This window comes from Echinops telfairi, unplaced genomic scaffold, assembly GCF_000313985.2.
Source record: "Echinops telfairi isolate 266 unplaced genomic scaffold, ASM31398v2 ScPeMD7_5;HRSCAF=22, whole genome shotgun sequence".
In the NCBI taxonomy this organism is placed as follows: Eukaryota; Metazoa; Chordata; class Mammalia; order Afrosoricida; family Tenrecidae; genus Echinops; species Echinops telfairi.
In genome coordinates, this window is record NW_022103901.1 from 33,570,938 (window position 1) to 33,591,616 (window position 20,679).

The 20,679-nt window shown below is 50.1% G+C and overlaps 1 protein-coding gene across 2 annotated transcripts in view; it reads left to right on the forward strand.

Annotated features, from left to right (window-relative positions):
- The window catches only part of DNAJA3 (DnaJ heat shock protein family (Hsp40) member A3), a 24,308-nt gene extending 4,153 nt beyond the window's left edge, over positions 1–20,155 (forward strand). Inside the window, exons 2-12 of one of the 2 annotated variants that reach the window (XM_045285950.1) lie at positions 662–795; positions 1,543–1,626; positions 3,538–3,738; positions 4,569–4,721; positions 7,493–7,640; positions 8,268–8,332; positions 9,745–9,873; positions 10,349–10,464; positions 11,407–11,504; positions 18,524–18,616; positions 19,099–20,155. In XM_045285950.1, the coding sequence (XP_045141885.1) occupies positions 662–795; positions 1,543–1,626; positions 3,538–3,738; positions 4,569–4,721; positions 7,493–7,640; positions 8,268–8,332; positions 9,745–9,873; positions 10,349–10,464; positions 11,407–11,504; positions 18,524–18,603 (1,208 nt within the window). In that variant the 3' untranslated portion in view covers positions 18,604–18,616; positions 19,099–20,155. The remainder of the gene's footprint in view (positions 1–661; positions 796–1,542; positions 1,627–3,537; positions 3,739–4,568; positions 4,722–7,492; positions 7,641–8,267; positions 8,333–9,744; positions 9,874–10,348; positions 10,465–11,406; positions 11,505–18,523; positions 18,617–19,098) is intronic. The other variant, XM_004705836.2, reaches the window with a different exon arrangement.
- The last annotated feature ends 524 nt before the right edge of the window (positions 20,156–20,679 follow it).

Sequence of the window (20,679 nt, forward strand, 5' to 3'; positions counted from 1 at the left end):
TTGAAAAAAGGATAGGCTGTGTCCCCTGTGCATAACTTGCTGTGGCTCCCTAGCACCCTCAGGGTAAGATGTAGAATCATTGGTTCACCAGGCCTTTCTGCATATTCTAGGCCTAATCAGTCATCGTTGTGTCTACCCACCCCTCTGCCACTACACACACACTCCCACATGCACCTACAAGGTCTGTAGTCACACTATTTTAGTTCCTCAAGAGCCCTGACGGTGTTCTGGGCTAGCTGTTGGGCAGCAAAGCTAGCTGGTGAAGTCCACCAGGAGAAACATGGACTGTCTGCTCCCACAGAGATGGACTGCCTTGCTGTGGGTCGGAATTAACTCGATGGCAGTGGGTGAGTTGAGAACTGCCAAGGAGCTCTGGTGACGCTGATTAAAGCAGTTGGCTGTGGGCAGTTCTACTCTGTCTCTGGGGTCGCCGTGCATTGGAATCAACTCAACAACAGTGAGTCTGGGCAGGGGTGCTTGCCAGAGAACATCCTGAAGCTGGACCCTCCATTCTTGAGCAGGTATATGAAGGGCTCCCAAAAGTTCATGGGAAAATTGAAAGAGAGTGGAATTTGTGTTCTGCTTGGCAGCTGACTCACTGTGTCCTTTGGTTGAGCACATTCGCAGAGGGATTTTCCTTTTTTCCCCCCTTCCTCTTTAGGAATTAAAAACTACCCCTTTGTTTGTACTGCCGCCTTCCACACAAGCAGCCTTTTGGCCAAAGAAGATTTTTACCAGATCCTGGGAGTACCGCGGAACGCCAGCCAGAAAGACATCAAGAAAGCCTATTACCAGGTCCGTGCAGAAGCTGGTTGGAGAACTAATGCCGTGGCCAGCGGCCTGTGTGCCAGTCCTCACAGGCACCATGCAGCCTAGAGGTGGTCTCATTGGACAGGCTTCCCCACCGGGTGATGCTGTGACAGCTGTGGCTTTAGACGGAGGGGAGGCTGAATGAATAAAAATGTGTGTGAAGCATTAGATGGGAAACCAGGCTCTGTATAGCTGTTCACCCAAATCACCACGTAAAGTTTACAAAGAGAAAAGACAAACTAAAACTTGGGGGCAGAGGGCCGGAGGAAGAGGCAGAGATGGGGACAGATCTCCATTCTCCAGAGCTGGCTTTGCAATTCTCTGTGTTCTGTTCCCTCAATCTCAGTAGGCACCCCGGTGGGCATTTTAAATGGTCATTCTCTGCATTAAGGTAGCAGTGTAGGTTTAGAATGGCCGGTTTTCATCATTGAGAAATGACGAGCTTGCCATGCTCCTAGTCCAAAACAGCTCAGGGCTAATAAGAGCAGTGGGTCATCGCCTCATAATGACCCTATAGGCGTTTCCGAGACTGTAACTGCGGGAGTAGAAAGCCCCATCTTGCTCCAGTGGTAATTTTGAACTACTAACCTTATGGTTAGCAGCCCAGCGCATAATGACTGCACCAACCAGGGCTCCTCCTTACCTCTAAAGAGGTGCAGTTGTGCTTGGTGCTGGGAACTCCTGGAATAACTACTCAGTGTCCATGACCATCTGCCATTTTCTTCCCCTTAGCTTGCCAAGAAATACCACCCAGACACAAACAAGGATGACCCCAAAGCCAAGGAGAAGTTCTCCCAGCTGGCAGAGGCCTACGAGGTACTGTGACTACTGTGTGTGCAGTGGCTGTCACTTGTGTGCATGAGTCTGAGGCCATCCCATGGTGGGCAAGGCCACCTGGTGAGTTTCCTGGAGCTCACTGTCTCAGCATAGATCCCCAAGGTCAGTCACCTCTGAACCCTGCCTAGTGCACCAGCTCTGTCAGCGATGGTGGGAATCGGCAATGGGGAAGACCAGCCAGGATAGGTGTCAGATGTTCTCAGAGAGGCAAAGCACTTGGCCCAGGTGCCTGTGCAGAGGTGACTGCCTTGTTACCTCTCTCCCAGTTCCTAGGGTTCAGGATATGGGGGTATTAGGTAGCTATGGGACCTGGCAACCAAATAGAACAGCCACTGCTTCAGGACTGCTGACTGAGTGCCGAGCCCTGGTCCCTGCAGCCACAGCTAATGGGACGCATGTGTTTCAAACAGCAGTTTCTCTCCAGCTATCTGGACTAGTTGATTGTACAGAAAGACTTTTAGAACCTGCTCAACCAAAGAAACAATCATTCTCGTTGAGTAAATTCTGACTAATAGTGATCCTGTGGGTTTCCGAGACTGTAACTCTATGGGAGCAGAAAGCCTCGTGTTTCTCCCAATGTCTGAAGCAGAGGGACATTATTAGAAAGGAAAGTAAGGGATTGGAAGCAGCATCCCCAGACCATACTGACAGTCATCCCGTGCCTGCTTCCTCTCCTGGGTGCCTTGAGAGGATGGGATCCCGAACCAGTCTCTGGTTGGCCGGCTGGCCTGTTTGGCTGGCCACGTTTCTCCTAGTTTCAGGCAGGGCTACCTTCCTCCTTTTCCCTTGGGGGGTAGGGTGGGGTGTGGATATCACTACGTGACTGGATCCCTGGGCGGGGCCATCTTTGGTTTTTCATCTGTGCAGACTCCAGGCTGAGCTCTCATCAGCATGGCCGGTGCTTTCCTCTCTGCCCACAGTGGGGTCTGTGTGTTACGTCCGTCGTCCTTTTGACCGGTGTCTCCAGAAAGTCTCCCTCGCTTGGCCTGCATTTTCTTCTTAATTCGAAAGGAAAAGGTGAAAAGGACAGTGCACAGCTAAATGAATCAGAGGGGAGCCTGTGCTTCTTCCATCCCTTCATCGCTCCCTGCCCAGGGGCCCCTCTCAGCAGTTCTGTACACTGTGACACTGGGTGAGTGGGTCTGTCTCCCCACTCTTCTCTTGGTGCCACCATTTCTTTTGTCTCCAGCTATATGAACACACAATAGTCTGTGGACAAGGGCTCCAGCAGGGGGCAGTTTGCTTGAGAGGTCGCAGGTCAGAGGCTGCACCTGGAGACGTTTTTTCCATCTAGGACACCCTGGGAGCTGCCCTTCAACTTGAAAAAGGGAGCCAGACTCCCACTTTCATTTCCCTTTGGCCATCTCCTTTTCGAGGTGCTGATGTCAGAGCCCCGCTCTGCCTCCATGACTTCCTGCCATCTTTGTTGAGCATGTGCGTGCACCGCAGATCATGTACCCTTCAGTCCCTGCATGAGCAGTGCTGCCACACGTTGGTGACCTTCACACTGTGCAGCCATTCTCACGCCCTGAATCACCTATATTTTTCCGTCCACATCAGGAACCCTGTTTTTCGATGGTTTTTAGGGTTATAGGTTTCACATTGTGTGTGGGAGAACATGGGCTTTCTACTCCCACGAAGACTGACTGTCTCAGAAACCTTCAAGAGCAGTTCTGCTCTGTCCTATCGGGTCCCTGTGAGTCGGAATCGACTCGATGGCGGTGAGAGGTTTCACAGTTAGATCTTTGACCCACCTTGAGTGGGTTGGACACATGGTGTGAGATTGTTACTGTGCTGTGACTGGTTGACCTTGTGTGACTTTGTCTGTGCTCCTGTGCCTGGGAGGAACACAGGCCAAGGCCCATGACTCTCCTGCCTTCCCTCTGGCAGGTGCTGAGTGACGAGGTGAAGCGAAAACAGTACGATGCGTATGGCTCAGCGGGCTTTGATGCCGGGGCCGGCAGCTCCGGCCAGAGCTACTGGAGGGGTGGTCCCTCTGTTGACCCTGAGGAGCTGTTCCGGAAAATCTTTGGGGAGTTCTCGTCGTCATCGTTTGGAGATTTCCAGAGCGTGTTTGATCAGCCCCAGGAGGTAAGTGGCTCACATAAAAGACTTGTTCAAGTTTTTAACCGCTGCCTGTTGAAAACAGACATTTAACCACGCCTGCACCTTCCACAGGCCAAAACAAGGACTTCCGTTTTGACCAGATAGTCTTGCATTTGACCCAGCAGGCAGTCCCTAAGATTTTCAGAGTTCCCAGTGAAGAGGCAGTATTTCAACCAGGGCTTGCTCTTTTCTCAGAGTGCCAGAGATCACTGACAGCTGGCCTCTTTCCAGGGTCCCTTGTCATAGGACTGTGCAGGCAGACTCTAGAGATGTGCAGTTCCAGGTTCTGCTCCAGGCCACTGCAGTGGACCGGATGCTGAGTCAGAGCGAGTTACAGTGCATTGCTTCCACCAGAAGTTGTGCTTTCACTAGCCTCTGGTCTAATTAGTAACAGCATGAAAAGTTTTGCAATAGTGTGAGAATGACCAAAATGGGACACAGGAACGTGATGAGCACAGCTGGTGGACAGATGGCAACGGTGGCCTTGCTCGATGCCAGGGGGCACCAGACCCTCAGTGTGTAAACCTGCAGTCTGTGAAGTGCAGTAAATGAGGTCTGCCTGTAGAGCTAAAGTGAGAGGGGCGGTTTTATTTCATGACGTAAATTAGGGCAGCGATTCATTCAGGACAGCACGTTTTCAACTGTTCTGTGCAGAAACGATCCGGGACTATCCAACTTACAGAAAATCGTGTTTCCACATCAATTGAGCCCTGTCTGATCTCTTACTAACCCCAAGGAGCAGGCCTGCCCCAGGACAAGTCCCACCTCATCATGGTGAGGAGGAAGGTGACTGGCCTGCCCCTTGGTCTCTTTAGTACATCATGGACTTGACCTTCAACCAAGCGGCCAAGGGCGTCAACAAGGAGTTTACCGTGAACATCACTGACACGTGTGAGCGCTGTGATGGCAAAGGGAACGAGCCTGGCACCAAGGTGCAGCACTGCCACTACTGCGGCGGCTCCGGCATGGTAAGCGGGGCTGGGGCGTCTACCTGTGCATGTCCTGCGGTGTCTGGACCTTCTTCACCAGTGTCTGGGCTCTGAGTGGTCCTCTTTCATCCAGAACCATCTGGACTCTTGAGGAGAGCTCTGTATATACACAGCAAGGAAAATCTGGTGGGGGCAGTTTGTGGTTTGATGGCTGGAAAGAACTCAGGTTTGCTGTTAGTTGGCCCTGGTCTCTTCCCCCTCTGGGGGTAATTTTTTTTCTTGGTAGCATTTAATTGCTGGGAGAAGCCTACAGTGCTCCCTTAGACCTTCCACCCAGGTGCACCAGTTGTTCTGTCATTTCTGCTCCGCTCCTTACCCTGGCGCTTGTTGGTGGAGACCCTGTGGAGCCCAGTTCTACGCTGAGGTGCACTGAGTTGCTGTAAGCCACTCGCTTGCACCTTTGGTTTCGTTTCCAGGTACTTCAGGGTGTATGGCTGTGAGCTAGAACCTCCTCTCACTTGACTACAGTACACTGGTGAAAAGTCAGGATGTTTCCTGTTGACGCACTGGCGTCATCTCAGTGAAATTTAAAGTTATCCTTACGATGGTTTTCACAGCTGTTTCGCCTCTAATCCAGGACCAACGTTTCATTTAGTGATCACGTCTTCACTCGCCTCACCTGGAACCCTTCCTATGCCTGCTTTTTTCTCTCATGACCCTGGTGGTTTTGAAAATTACAGACCAGATGTTTAATTGATTTGAGGGAAGCAGTATTAACCTTTAATTCTCTGAACTCATGACCTGTGAACACAGTTGGCTAGCTCTCACATCTTGTAAAACTGTCTGGGTGTTTTTTCATAGCAGGACAGGTCTTCCACTCAGGGCAGCCAGTGAAGTAGAACCGCTTCTAAGAGGAGCCTGGCGCTATGCCTCCTGAGGCCAGGGGTGAACCACCCCTGCCCATCAGGTGTGACATAGGCATTCCTGCCCCCACAGAATCCTCAGAGAATTCTGGTCACAGAAAGCTCACATCTCCATCACAAAGTCCCCTGGCCCACTGTAGACTTCCCTAAACTTCTGTCTTCAAGTTGACTTCCTTTCCTCTCCCCATCTCACCCCAGCCATTTCTAACTGTCTGGCTCTGGGGGAGCTCAGCTGCTATGGAGCCGGCCCCCCACTCATGTCACTCCCCCGAAGACCAGGAAAAATGCTACCTGGGGTGGGACCGGGTGTTTTGCTGATTCTCGGCAGTGGACTGCCAGGCCTTTCTTCTAAGGGCAGTTAGCTGCCTTGTAGGATGTGTCGTCCTCCCCCTACACACTTGGGTTCATCTGGTATTTTTTCTAATAGGGTTCAGTCCTTGCGTGATTAGCAGAAACACCATAGAGGTGGTGCTCAGCCTTCCCAGTGTACCCTGGGAGTCACAGGATGCCAGTGTGTTCATCACCGTGCTGCTGGACAGGTGCTTGTGGTCATATGAAGGCAGTGCCCAGCAGGCTTTTCCATCATCAAAATTCCCGTTCCTCTCTCTGAACCCCAGGGTCATTTGTGGGGCGATGGCGTGATTTTCTAGAGGTCGCTTTCCCTCCCCAGAGTGTAGCATCCATTGATCATTCTAGCTTAAATCAATGATTAATGTGATGGCTGCAAAATGGTGACTCCCCTCCCCCCAATCCTAGCATCCCTTCTACATTTCACAGTTGGCGTTCAGCTGACAGAAAAGACTTCTCCCTTCTTGGCCATTCTCTCCTTCCTCCGTTTCTGTCAGCAAGAGCACATGGGGTCTTCTTCCCATCACTGGGCTGTCAGCAGTGTGGTGGCTTTCTCTGATGTTCAGAGCATCCCTGATCCAGCCAGTGGAAGTCCCTTCAGGCTGGCCCTGTGTTTTTATGACAAGGTCCCATTTTCTCCTCAGTGCTTGCTACTTTCTAACCAAAAAAAGTTGATTTAGGCTCAACTGACACTTTCACCACCCCCAGCCATGGAATCGGTCATTGCTCCAAGGGACCCTAATTCTTAGTGTCGAGTGGTCATTAGAAACCAAGAATTGTGCTATGGGTGTGCTCATTACTATGGGTATGGTAGTGCTTCTAAGCCCTCTCTCCAGACCAGGAAATAAAAGCACGTGTGTTTGTGTATATACTTGTATAGGAACACATACAGATATCTGTATCTCCATAAGTATTAACATCTATAGATATAGATACACACACAAACACCTATATATCTACGTAAGAGGGAACCCTAGTGGTATAGTGGGTTATAGATACGGGTCTCTATGGCTTGGCTGCAGTTAGGAACCCAGTTACTACCGTTGATAGATTGCTTTTGGCTCGGCTCACCTCACCTCACTTCCATTGGATCAGGCTCAGCCAACAGATACCAGCCTGGGGCAGGAGCAGGTGGGCATCTGGTGTTCATTGTTCCCTTTGGATCTGTATTTTCCTAACTCTCACTTTTGGCATTCCAAGAAAAACTCATTGCTGTCTGGTTGATGCTGACTCATAGCAGCCCTACAGGACAGGGTAGAGCTGCCCCTGTGGGTTTCTGAGACTTTACAGGAGTAGAAAGTCCTCTCTATAAGTGACTGGTGGTTTTGAACTGCAGACCTTGTGGGTGTCAGCCCAACATGTAACCACTATGACACCAAGGCGCCTTACTTTTGGCATTAGAGGGGAGTAATCCTAAAATGCCACGGTTGCTTAGCTCTAGGAAGTCCCAGGAGTCCCTGCAGCAGGAGACATATCTGCTGTGAATTGACCTCCTGCGCCTCCCAGACCCTTAAGCCCCTCCTCTCTTTTGTCTGTCAGGAAACCATAAACACGGGCCCATTTGTGATGCGCTCCACCTGCCGGCGGTGCGGCGGCCGAGGTTCCCTCATCACAACCCCATGTGTAGTCTGCCGAGGGACAGGGCAGGCCAAGCAGAAGAAGAGAGTGGTGATTCCAGTGCCTGCTGGTGGGTCCTGCTAACTGTGTGCATGGGGTGGGAAGGGAAGGTGGAACTGGACCCATGGTGCATTTTGCTTACCCTGTCTGCACCATGTTGGGGGACAGATGCCCTGCTGTGCCCCTGCCACTCTGATCTTCACCACCCACCATCCTGTTCCAGGAAGATCAACACCCTCTCCCCCATCCTCCCCTCATCACTCCCCCTGGCTCCCTGCTCCTGTCGACTTCATGCTGGAGCCCTGGAGGAAGATCCCTTCACACATGTTGCTCCCTGGGTTTGCAGCTCATTGCCGATCCCCAGGGAGGAGCCCCATCAGCCTGCCTATAGGAATGAGGCCTTGCACATGCTCAACTGTTTATCTGTGATCAGGCTGCCTTACAACCGGCTCCTCTACTAGACTATACCCACCCTGCATGGTCTGGCCGCACCCAGAAAATTTGGTCCAGTGAGCAAAATTGCTCTGGTTGGTTCCTGATGGGGTAGGGTGAACCTCTAGGGGTTAGATAGGTTGTCTCCTGGCCCCTCATCACCAGGCAACAGGAGTGGGCTGGGCAACCCGGGCTGGAGCTGGGCTGGGAACACCCTGAGAAGCCAGGGGGTGAGGTCCTGACTAAGTGCTATTCTTCCCTGCAGGCGTTGAGGATGGCCAGACTGTGAGGATGCCAGTGGGAAAAAGAGAGATCTTTGTCACCTTCCGGGTAGGTGTCCCATGTCCTCGTCACCTCATGGGGTGGCAGGGGTACAGGTGGGGACTCCATGGGGGCAGGGCTCGCCTCTTGGGCTTCCTCTTCAGAGACATGGGGCAGACTCACTGTAGGGCACCTTTTCCTGGTGTTCCTGACAATTGACACCCCTCAGTTGCTGATGGGGATAGAAGTGTGGAAGAGTAGCTGTTTTATACATAGAGTAGATTTGAAGGCGAACTGTGACCTTAGTGTTGTGAAAGCCTTTGACAGTTTTGAAGAACCCCCCCATTCTTACTTAATGGAAGCCCATGTGGGTGCACCAGGGGCACATTTGGGAACACACGTGTGCATACGGCCCCTCACTGCCCTGTAAGAAAAGGGCGACAGAGCACTTGGAGCTGTGGTCATGCAGAAGGCTCCCGAGGAGTCAGAAGGGACGGAACCACAGGTGTTCACAGACTGGGTCACAGTCAGCAGCAGGGAGAGCAGTGGCTCGAGGACATGGGTCACGGTGTGTTGCAGGCAAAGGGTTCGTGGAAGATTCCATTCTCTCTTCATTCCTCACCCCACCAAGTCTGCAGCCTCCTCGTGGGTGGTAAGCTTAAGAAGATGCTCACAGGAGTGACAAACTGAGCCCAGGACCCAGGAGGGATCTCCAGTGTCTGGACCTTTGTTTATTTTTGACTCTAACTGTGTGGTGGCCGCACTTTGCATGTTGACATGTGAGACCCTCTGTAGCTGAAAGCAGAGGCAACAGAAATGCAAAGCATGAGCCCAGTAGACGGAACTGCCCACAATGAAGGCAGGACGCAGGTTGTCTCCACTGCAGAATGCCGCTCAGAAAAGGGAAGTGACTGCTGCTGGGCCCTCGCCTCAGTCACGTGTATGAGCTGTAGCCAGTGTGTTGGTCCATCTCTTTGAAGGCCTTCCTCTTTTCCGCTGCCTCTGTGCTTTACCAAGTATCATGTCCTCCAGGAACTGGTCACTTCTGACAGCATGTGCAAAGTACTTGAGACGAATCCTTGCCATCTTTGCTGCTTTTAAGGGTCACTACCTGGCAGAGAGACACACACAGTCAACTGCTAGTGCCCACTGTCTGTCCAGTGACCACCGGGGACAATGTCAGCCCCATCATCTCCATAGATGTGTCAGTCTGTTGTTTTTAGCAAAGTATGATTTTAGTGTTCCGAAAGCCAATTTTGCTTTCTCCTCTTCTCCATAATTCTCCACGACTAAGTGTATTCACAAGGCCTGACCCTTCCTGTTGCAGTATTTTAGGTGGGCAGACTTTCCTTGACTGTCAACACAGCTCCCTCCTTCCCTCCCTCCCTCTGCCTGCACATTGAGGCTTGTGGGGAGCTCGAGGGGCTGAGGGGTTGTCTGCCATGGTGACAGACAGTCACCTCTCTGGTCTGTGACTCCAGGTGCAGAAAAGCCCCGTGTTCAGGAGAGACGGCGCAGACATCCATTCAGACCTCTTCATCTCCGTGGCCCAGGCCCTCTTGGGGGGCACGGCCCGAGCTCAGGGCCTGTACGAGACCATCAATGTGACGGTGAGTGTGGGGTCTCGGCCCTGGGGTGGGTGAGGGCTGTGGAGAGTCCTGGGAGGTGTACCACACCCCCAAGATCTTAGTCAGTCACAGGTATGCCCAAGGGTGGACACAGTCTACTCTGTCCTGCCCACCTTTGACGTCAACAGCAGCAACACTTCTGGCCCCCAACTCATCCCATTCCCTAGCTGTGCTTCTTGGGGCTGTTTCTGGTGTCTCAGGAGCCATATGAGGGGCAGGGGGTGCTGGAAAACCTCCTTCTGTGTCAGCAGCTCCCCCCTCAGCTGGGCTGCGCCCTCCTGTCCTCACCCCCTATCCTCACCTCCTGAGACTGCTGGCTCCCAGTGCTGACTGCAGGCCCTTCTTGGCGGGCTTCCTGGCTTAGCCAGGTCCACCCTCTAGAGAAGTGGGCTAGACGACCTCCTGTGGGAGGGCTTGGTATAGGAGAGCCATGATGTCTTCTGTCCATCTTCTGCAGATCCCCCCGGGGACCCAGACTGACCAGAAGATCCGGATGGGTGGAAAAGGCATCCCCCGGATCAATAGCTATGGCTACGGTGACCACTACATCCACATCAAGATCCGAATTCCAAAGTAAGCGCCATGTGCCGAGTGTCAGCAGGAGCTGTGTCTCCTCAGTCCTGGCTTCCCACCATCTCGGGCGCTCCTTGGCTTCTCACTGTGGGCAGGGACTTCCTGCTTGGGTCCTGCCTTTACAGTGACCTCATAAGAAGAGTGGCAGCCTGGTGGGGTTGGTACTGGGTGCCTTTGAGTTGACAGAGCCTTGACACGGCATCACGTGTGCTGCCTTGTAACTATGAATGCACACTGTAGGATCTCTACGGACTGAGTTTGGGGAGTAGATTGCCACATGTTTCTTTCAGGGTACCTTCAGGTGGACTTGAATCTCCGAACTTTCAGTCACTGAGCGTGTTAACCCTTTGTACTGCCAGAGACTCAGCCAGTCCTTGAGCCCACCGCCAAGGAGTCAACTCTGACTCCGGGCAACTTTACAGGACAGCACAAGTGCCCTCCAGGGTTCCTGCTGCCTTCCCGGGAGGTTAAGTGAGCAGCACTCCGGGACAGCTGCTGCAGAGCACCATTGTGGCCATGGTGCCTGCTTTCGAGGGTCCGTGCTGGTTGGGAGAGGCCAAGGCCTGAACAGATCGTGACATGTGGTGGCACGTCCCCAGGGGCCAGGCACCAGCACCTGCCTCCCTTGAGCGGGCTCGCCTGAGAGCCCTCGCCTTTTAATTAGATTAGATAATCTCTTAGCTGCTTTATACACATGCATGTGTGCACACATAAAACCGTTATTCTCTGTGGTACAGCTGTATCTAGTGTAGCCGAGCAAGGCATGGCAGCCAGAATAGTGGCAGACAAGGTGGGAGCTTCTGGGGGTTTCCTTCCTTCACCTCTGGCTCAAGGCTTGTGCTTCCAGCTCCTCTGCCCAGAGTCACATGCAAGCTTGTGGGGGGCTAGCCGCCCTGGGGTTGCTGGAGGAAGGCCTTACCGCCGACTCTGCTTGGTCTACAGGAGGCTGACGAGCCGGCAGCAGGGCCTGATCCTGAGCTATGCCGAGGATGAGACGGACGTGGAAGGGACGGTGAACGGTGTCACCAACACCAGCACTGGTAAGACGGTACTCAGGAGGGTGGGACATGGTGAAGCTTGGACAGAGGGGCTGGGGGCTAGGCCCCCTCCTTGCTGTCTGCATGTGAGTGGGTCAAGGAAAGAGCACTGGGGCCTTCCCCAGCTGTTTGCCCTGAGAGCTGGTGTTCTGAGCTCTACCTATCCTTGATTCTGCCTCCTGTCCCTGGGCACTCTGAGAAGGAGCTCCTCATCAAAGCCTAAGGCCAGGTGGGATGAAAAGACCCCAAGTCCTCACCCAGAGTGCCACGCAAGTGTATGCCTGGGGCAGGAGCACAGCAGACTCCGAGGCTGGTGGGCACTAAACTGGGGCATTGCTTACTCTGAACTGGAACTCACCACGGCAGCCCCGCTTCCAGTGGGACATTGGCTCTGACTTAGCTCCATGTCTTACCCGGCAGCAGTGTTTTTCCCAAGTATTGGATGCTGCCTGCCCGAGCTGAGAGTCAGTAGATTAGCAAAGGTCAGGCAGAGCAGAGGTTGTGAGCTGGGCCAGCTTCCCGGTGAAGAGAAAGGGTGGCCAGGAAGCCAGGTGTGAGGGTGGGCTTCACTGCAGCAGCCTCCTCACAGATGGGCAGTGTCATTCCATGGTTGCCGTCTAATGAAAATTTCAGGTGGGGGAGGGAGTGTATTTCGATTCCCAGCCAGAATTTGAAAAAAAAAAGCAGACACTGAACTGCCTTTATTTTAAGCACTTATGAAAACTCATGAGCTAGAGTTACACAAGAAGCCATTTGCATTCACCTGCCATGCACGGGCTCTTGGGATAGAGGTGCATGAGGGTCAGGTTGTAATAAACTCAGAACACCAGAGGGAGAGCCGCTTAGCACCCATACGAGCCATTTGAAGACGCAGATTATCTGTCCCACCCACCCACCACAGCCTATTGAGTGCTAAGGTGCATTTGGGATGTATGTGGTACAGTGGACAGCCACCCCACCCCACCCCACCCCTTTGCCAGAACTGTGGAGTCTAAGAGCTTGCAGCCATGGCCAGGTGCTGCTCCCCACTAGCCCTGGGTAGAGGCCCTGCTTTTCCTCTGCTCACCACTTCCCACAGCGTTACCCTCTTCTTGCCTTTTCTACTGACCACCTGCCCCTTCACTGCCTCCTGAATGGCTACTCATTTGCTGTCCCTTGCATATTGCAAAGGGCACTCCTGGCCTGACCACAGTCTGTGTGGGCCCCAGACCATTAGATTCATGGCTTGAGAATTTTTTCAGAGTTGTCATAAATGTAAAATGTCAGGTAAGATAGTCAGAAAGTGAGGAGTAGGTGTGTGGACAGTTACACTAAAGACAGCTGGCCTAAAGATTTTGATGGGCTAAGTAGCTCTTTTTACCTTTGTTTCTTTTTGAGTATTTTATTTATAAATGTACATTTACTAGAACAGCTGTTGCATTTTAGACAACGTTTCATTTACGATTTCTCAGAGGCATTTTAGAATAAATACTGTAAATGAAGGTTAGTTCAACTAATGAAGAAATTGGCCTTGTATCCTTGGTCTTGAATGCAGCTGCTAAAAATCTTAAAACTGGCCCCGGGCTCTGCCCCGGTCTTGGGAGGTGTGACTTGGGAGGACCAAGTGTGTTAGGGGACTCAGTGATCCCAGGTAGGCAAATGTATCTTTTAGGAATCTGAGGGGCAGCTTGAAGCCATTCCTCACCTTTAACATTTTAAGTAATTTATTTTATTTTTGTTGGGGAAAGTGCGCATGGCAGAACATAGACAGTTCATGACCTGCGTTCAATAACTAAAGAACACGGATTCCACTCTTCGAGGTGTGCATCGTTGTCACCTTCCCGAGTTGCTGCTTCCCCCACTGACACAGTGCCCTGAGGGTCCTTTCCAACCTTTGACTTGCCATTGTCACTTTGATCCCATCTAGATAGATCACCATGTTCAAGGCACACATTCTTTACTAGTTGTGTTAAGCTGTGGTTTGGTTAGGAGTCCTGGTGGCATAGTAGATATTCATGGGGCTGCTCATCGCAAGGTCACCAGTTCGAAACCACCAGCCTCTGCCATGGAGAAAGCGGAAGTTTTCGATTCCTGTAAAGAGTTACGTCTTAGAAATATACAGGGGCAGTTCTACCCTGTCCTATAAGGTCTCTCTGGGTCAGAATGGACTCATCGGTAACGAGTTTGGTTTGAAGAAGACACCAGAGCATCTCCTTACCTTTTGAGTTAGGTACACAGTGTGACTCGTTGATTGTGTTCCTGGACCAGCATGAATTCTCACAGAAACAACTGTGCATGGTTGGCCATAAGTAGACACTTGGGCCACAGTTCCTCATAAAGTGGTTTAGGCATTAAACATGCTGTTTGTCTTCTCTGACGTGGCCAAGAGATTTACCATGTACCTGCTTCATGCAGGGTGGAGGCACAGAGACAGTCCGGGAGATGTTGCAGTAGAGTGAGAGGCAGCCCTGGACCCTGCTAGGTCAACCTGATTTAGACCTGCACCTTTCCTGTGGGATGGATCCCGTCCTCAAAGTCAGATCCGTAGGTCTGCCTCATTTAGGCAAGTGTTCACTTAGCATCTACCATGTACTAGAACGGATGTGCAAAGACACAGGGTCCCTGCCCTTATCAGGCTTTCAAGACACTGTAAGAGACGGGATAGGTACAGAAGGCAATCCCTAAATAAGGGCTTAACCCCTCTGAGGACACTCAAACTCACTGCCATTCAGTGAGTGCCACCCTGCAGGGCAGGATAGAACTGTCCCTGTGAGTTTCCGAGACTGTTACTTTACAGGAGTAGAAAGCGCTGTCTTTTTCCCTTGGAGAAACTAGTGATTTCAAACTGTTAACCTTGCAGATTGTACCCCAATAAGTAACTACTGTGCCACTAAGATTTCTTTCTTATAACACTAGGAGTTGTGTAACCATCAGAAAGCACTTTGGCCTTAAAAGATGATAGGCCTCTGGAGGCAAATACTGCCTGGTTATAACCCCTGCCATGGAACAGCCACCAGACAGTGCCCAAGGAAATGTGCTGCTCCTGTGAGCCTGGATTGTGATTCAAGCAAAATGAAATTTTTGATGACTTCAATTTTTCTCTCTGCTTATCATCTTGTTGTCTGTTGGTCGAGTTGTGAGGATTTTTGTTTTCTTTACACTGAGTTGTAGCCCATGATGAAGGCTCAGCCTTTGATTTCATCAGCAAATACTACTTATATCAAAAGCCCAGATTATAAGCCAGGAACAAGAAGCCGTTTTTCTTAGAAAAGAACTGAGGTTTTAGGTTGTGCTATGGAAAATGTCAAGCATGGTACTCTTGATAAAAAAAACAGAAGTATAGACCAGAGAGCACTCGAGACAAAATGAAACAAAACACTTACATAAACTCATGGGTTTATGAGACCAGCTCAAAGAGGAAACTTATGAGAAACCACTAATTCTCAGATGGCACTGATTCAATTTAAGTGGAGGAAAAAACAGGGCCTGCATAAGCTACATTTATTTGCTAGAGTCTCTAATGAAAGGATTGTGTTTAGACTTTTTCATGAAAACTGAGCATTAACCCAGAAGTTATCTAAGAAGGACATTGGAAACGTAAAGCGGAGAGAAAAAGAACCGGTGGAAACTCATTTTTCCTAAAGTGATCATTGAACTTCTAAATTACTTTTACTATACTTCATGTACAGTGTCTTGAACATGAACCTCAAATTAGTATGCTGGATGTGAGGGTGGTGGTGGCAATCTTAGTCTTATTTATCAGGGATTTTGTAAAAGTACAGTTATCAGCATATTCTAGAGGGAGTTTCGTAAGGTCTCTTGAGGCCACTCAACAGCTGTCTTGAAGAGCGTATAATTCTGCTCCAGGGGTTCTCAATGCACCAGAAGGTATTATCTGGGAGTCTGAATTTCCCCAATCCATGAATTTCCTAGTTTTTGTTTCTTTATGGCTTAAATCAGATCTTTTTAGAGATTTCCCTTTGCCCGATTTTCTTACAGCCTAGTCTCTATAAATCAGGAAGTCCACACTGGAAAACTTCAACAAGAATCTTAAATTCTTCATGATAACAGGCATTGCTGTTTAATCAGCTTTAAACTACTTACAAACATACAGACTGACCAAAATAGGAACCAAAGTGGCTACCGATTTGACAAACTATTGTGAAGAAGCTCAAACAAAGATCGAAATACAAACAAGGCGTAGTGCATATTTCTTTTCTTTTTACCCCCCATCATTTTATTGGGGGCTCATACAACTCTTATCACAATCCATCCACCCATCCATTGTGTCAAGCACATTTGTACATTTGTTGCCATCATCATTTTCAAAACATTTTCTTTCTACGTGAGCCCTTAGTATCAGCTTCTCATTTTTCCTCTTTCTCCCCAACCCTCCCTCCCTCATGAACCCTTGATAATTTATAAATTATTATTTCTTCATGTCTTACACTGACCGATGTCTCCCTTCACCCACTTTTCTGTTGTCCATCCCCCTGGGAAGGGCTTATAGGTAGATCATTTTGATTGGTTCCCCCTATCTCCCTGGACCTTCCCCTTCCCCTCCTGGTATGACTACTTTCAATATTGGTCCTGAGGGATTTATCTGTCTTGGATTCCCTGTGTTTCCAACTCTTATCTGTACCTGTGTACATGCTCTGGTTCAACCAGATTTGTAAGGTAGAATTGGGGTCATGATAGTGGTGGGGAGGAAGCATTAAAGGACTAGAGGAAAGTTGTATGTTTCATCAGTGCTATACTGCACCCTGGCTGGCTCATTCCTTCCTGCGATCTTTCTGTAAGGGGATGTCCAGTTGCCTACAGATGGGCTTTGGGTCCCCACTCCGCACTCCCCCTTATTCACAATGATATGATTTTTTGTTCTGGGTTTTTGATGCCTGATACCTGATCCTATCGATACCTCATGATCACACAGGCTGGTGTGCTTCTTCCATGTGGGCTTTGTTGCTTCTGAGCTAGATGGCCACTTGTTTATATTCAAGTCTTTAAGATCCCAGACGCTGTACCTTTTGATAGCCGGCACCATCAGCTTTCTTCACCACATTTGCTTATGTACCCTCTTGGTCATCAGCGATCGTGTTGGGAAAGTGAGTATCATGGAATGCCAGATTAATAGAACAAAGTATTCTTGTGTTGAGGGAGTACTTGAGTAGAGGCCCAGTGTCCATCTGCTACCTTAATACTAAACCTATAAATATATGTATATACATCTATTTCCCCATCATCATATATAAATGATTGTATTTAGACCTCTGTAAATGCCCTTTGCCTCCTAGTTCTTTCCTCTATTTCCTTTTACTTTCCTTTTGTCCCGCTCTCATGCTCAGTCTTCATTTGGGTTTCAGTAACTCCTCTCGCCCCTGATCAAGCCCTACTAGGCCTCAAGACCCAGCACAGAGTTCTTAGCCAAAATTCCACTAGGAAAGTCAGCTGCTGTTTCAGGCTTAGCATAACCCATATTGAGACAGTTATAAGAAACAAACTGTCAATACATAAAAATTTTTGACATAGAGCAGAGCTTAATTTGAGAAGTTACTTACTTTAGGATGACTCCTGAAGTCTACAGGCAGAGAGCTTAAGTGGAGCCTGGATTCTTGTCACTTTGTGGGTTGTAGAAAGTAACGCACTTCCAAATCCCACTTCTGATACCAAATATGCCAAAGTGTTAAAAATAACAAAAACTCTGTAAGGAGAGAAATGATGGGTTTTTCTTGAGGATTTGTTTGTATACTTAGTAAAATGCTCTGAAACCTGAAAGGAATTCTTATATCAGAAAGGTGAGGGTTATATGAGTAAAAGGTGAACGTTCTCAATGTCTATCCATTGTAGACTTTCTGGGGATAAACTTATGCAATTTTCTTAGAACATTTTTACATAAATATCTTTTGGGGGAACATTTTTGATTCTCTTTTCCAGAGCATTTTAAAAATAATTTCCTTAGTTGTAAACTATAACTTTATTTATAAGCATCCTTTTGAGAACAGAACGTTTATTATCATAGTCTTAAGTAAACATGACTACATCGTCAGTCATTTAAGATGTGTGCACACACACTTATATTTATTCCCAAAACAAAAGCAGGGATTTAAAGGCACAAAGGGTGTTTGATTTGGATATCTGGGCCTCAGTTTTCATGCCAGTTTTAAAGTGCCCTTACACAGAACATCTGGAGGTGGTTGGATGTGGGAGGCTTGGCAGAGTGCGCTGCTGAGTTGTAGGTGTGAGCGCACACACTGGACGGCTGCAGTTTGGGCGGCACGGGGATTCTCACTGGTCTGGAGAGTGGAATCTAGTTGGTTGGCCAAGAAATTGGATCATCTCTTTGCTATCTCCCTTCTTAAAGCCAGTAGCCCAGTGATGGTTAAGGGTTCAGCTTGGGTGTCCGGCTGCTTGGATTCGAGCTCAGGCTGTTGAGTAGATGCTAACTCCTGTGTTCTGTTGTTATGTGCCCCTGGGTCAATGCCAACTCTTATCAACCCCATGTGAGAGTAGAACTGCCCCATGGAGTTTTTTAGACTATAATCTTTACAGATGGAGATCGTGAAGTTCTCCCTCTGTGACCTGGAGTGAACTACCTGGCCTCTCTGTAAACCTCACCAATCAGATTACCCTAAGGATTGTGTGAGCTAACCTGTAAGCTGTTTGGTCCTCTGTGAGCCCTCTTGGCCGTTGGCTAAATAAGCGGGCTTCAAAAAGGTTGTGGGACAATTCTATTTCAGTCCCATTTTTTCATGAGGCCTCCACATCCCCATCATATCATGTGATTGTTGGTGAGAACAAGAACCAGCTGCAAGTAGCTGGTTCTCTGTGGTGGTGCCTGGCAAAGCCCTAGGAGTAAACACGGGTTCTGAGCGGCTTCTTGGTCTTGACAAGTCAGGTAGCCTCTGCCGACTGGAGGCAGTCCCTTACCCTTTTCTGATGGGGCTTGGTGGTTCCCTGGGAGGCTAGCCTTGGTTGGGACCGGCGGGGACCAGGGTGTGCTCCCTTTGCCTCTGACCCTGGTTCTCTCTACTGTTTGTGCCCAGGTGGCAGCCCCACAGGAGGCGAGGCTAGGCAGGACAAGGAGGGATTCCTTTCCAAACTTAAGAAAATGTTTACCTCCTGATAGCCCAGCTGAGGTAGGAAAACCCCTGAGGTTTTGTTTTGTTTTGTTCTTTTGTTTCCCTTCTAATGACCTCCTTTCTCTCACTCACTGTCCTAAGTGTCAGCCCTTACACCCACCTACCCCCAACCACCCAGGAACCGGATGCAGTGCTGTGTAAGGAGCTGTCAAGTTGGGAGTAGGCCTGTTGAGGCTTTTGCATTTGGAGAATGGAGGCAGGGCGGCCAGACTTTCAGGGCTGGCTTTTGGAGAGACTGTGTTTGAGCGGGGCCCGGATGGAGCCAGGCTGCTCACAGCCACCAAGGACCTAAAGGCCGCGGAGCCAGGTCTACAACTCAGAGTGCCTGGGTTTCCTGCCAGCCCGAGCACAGTGCTTTGCCCACTGTCACTTCCTGCTTGCCCCTGATGAGGGGTTCTCAATCCTTTCCTGCTCTCAGGGATTAGTGAAAGTGCACCCACAGCAGTGTGCTCCTGACATGTAACTGTCTCTTCTGGCAGGAAAACGGTCCACTGGGAACTAATCTGGACATGGCTGCTGCTCCTCGTGGCCTGGATGAGGTCCTGGACCAGCTCCGTTGCAGCAAGATCGCCACAGCGCCTCCCCAAGCCAGGGACGCTCTGCATGGGCCCCGGGCTGTAAGATGTAGAACCTTAGGGTGATAGCCGTTTCCTGTCCACAGTGTTTGGTTCAGGGCAGCGTGAGACAGAGCACCAACTCTGGGCTAAAGGGGTGGAGGTCTTAAGTGAAGAATTAAAGGCTGCGTTCACAGCTTAAAGACCAACCCTGAGCTGCACCGAGTCTTGAGTGGATTGGTTTTTCTCTCAGCAAACTTCTGGGATGTCCCCTGACAAACCTTCCCCAGAAGCTGTCCTGCATGCCCTCAGCCTCTCACCCCCACCCACAGGTTCGGCTGGGTGACACACGCCCCTCTTGCGGTTTGTCTTTAATTCCCAAAGGTACCCAGCAGCTTGAAAGTGGAGGCTCAGCAAGACCCAGGGGCTCAGGAACTCTCACTTCCAACCAGAGGGCCAATAGACATCCCTCCTCAACCCATGATGTCCCCAGTCTGCCTTTTGGTTCAGGCAAGAGTGCGTGTGCGGGCCGCCCCTCCTCTTGGTCACAGCCTGCCACCCGCTGCACTGGTCGGGCCCAGTTTTGTGGCCTCCCTAATGCTGACCAGCTTCTGCCCGTCAGGGTCTCACCACTGCTGCTGTCTGCTCTCAGGAGAGTCTCAGTTCTCGGGCAAAGACTCACTCTCTTCTCCCGTAAAAAGGTTGCTCAGGACAGGGCAGCACAATGTAGGCAAGCCCTGCAGTGCCCAGCCGAACACACCGTCCCCACCACCCCAACTCTGCCGGACACTGCAGCCACGTGTCTCAGACCCCCACACTACTGCCTGATGAGTTAATGAAGAACGTTTCCGAACCGTTTCCTTTCTCTTCCTCTTCATTCATGAAAACCCAGCATTTACTAGTATGATTGAAGAATGTAAAATGAATCTGTATCAATGTAAATATAAGATAATCTACTGCAAAAGATATTTAAAACCTAAAATTGTGGTCATTTCTTCCTTGATAGGGTTTGGACAACTTCTGCCAGTGGCTTAGGCCGGGGTGGAGGGGGGGTGTTGTGTGACTGACATTTGCCACTGGGGTCACCTCCATCTGCCTTCTCCAGCAAGCCAGTCAGCCTCATGGTCGGGCTGTCACTCAATTTCTCCCCTCCATCACTTGGCCTTTTTTGGGGGGTGGGGGCCAGCAGAGACAGCTTCTCCCAGAAGCCCTAGTAACTTGCCCAGTGAGCACACAGTTCAGGTGTCTGGGCCCAGCAGATCAGGAGGCAGGAGCTGGATCGGATGAGAAGAGTCTTGGAATGAGTGTCAGTGGACTAAAAAGACTCCCCAGGCACCCTGCTGTTCTCAGACAGGATGGCCCTGAGTTACGAGTGAGACCCGTTCTTGATTGGTCTTTGAAGAACTTGTAGTCATAATAGGCGTAAAGGGCCCATGTTTAGCCTTTCTTTATGCAAGAGAAGGCAATTGTGGTGGAGAATTTATTGCAAGCAGAGGTCAGTTCCGT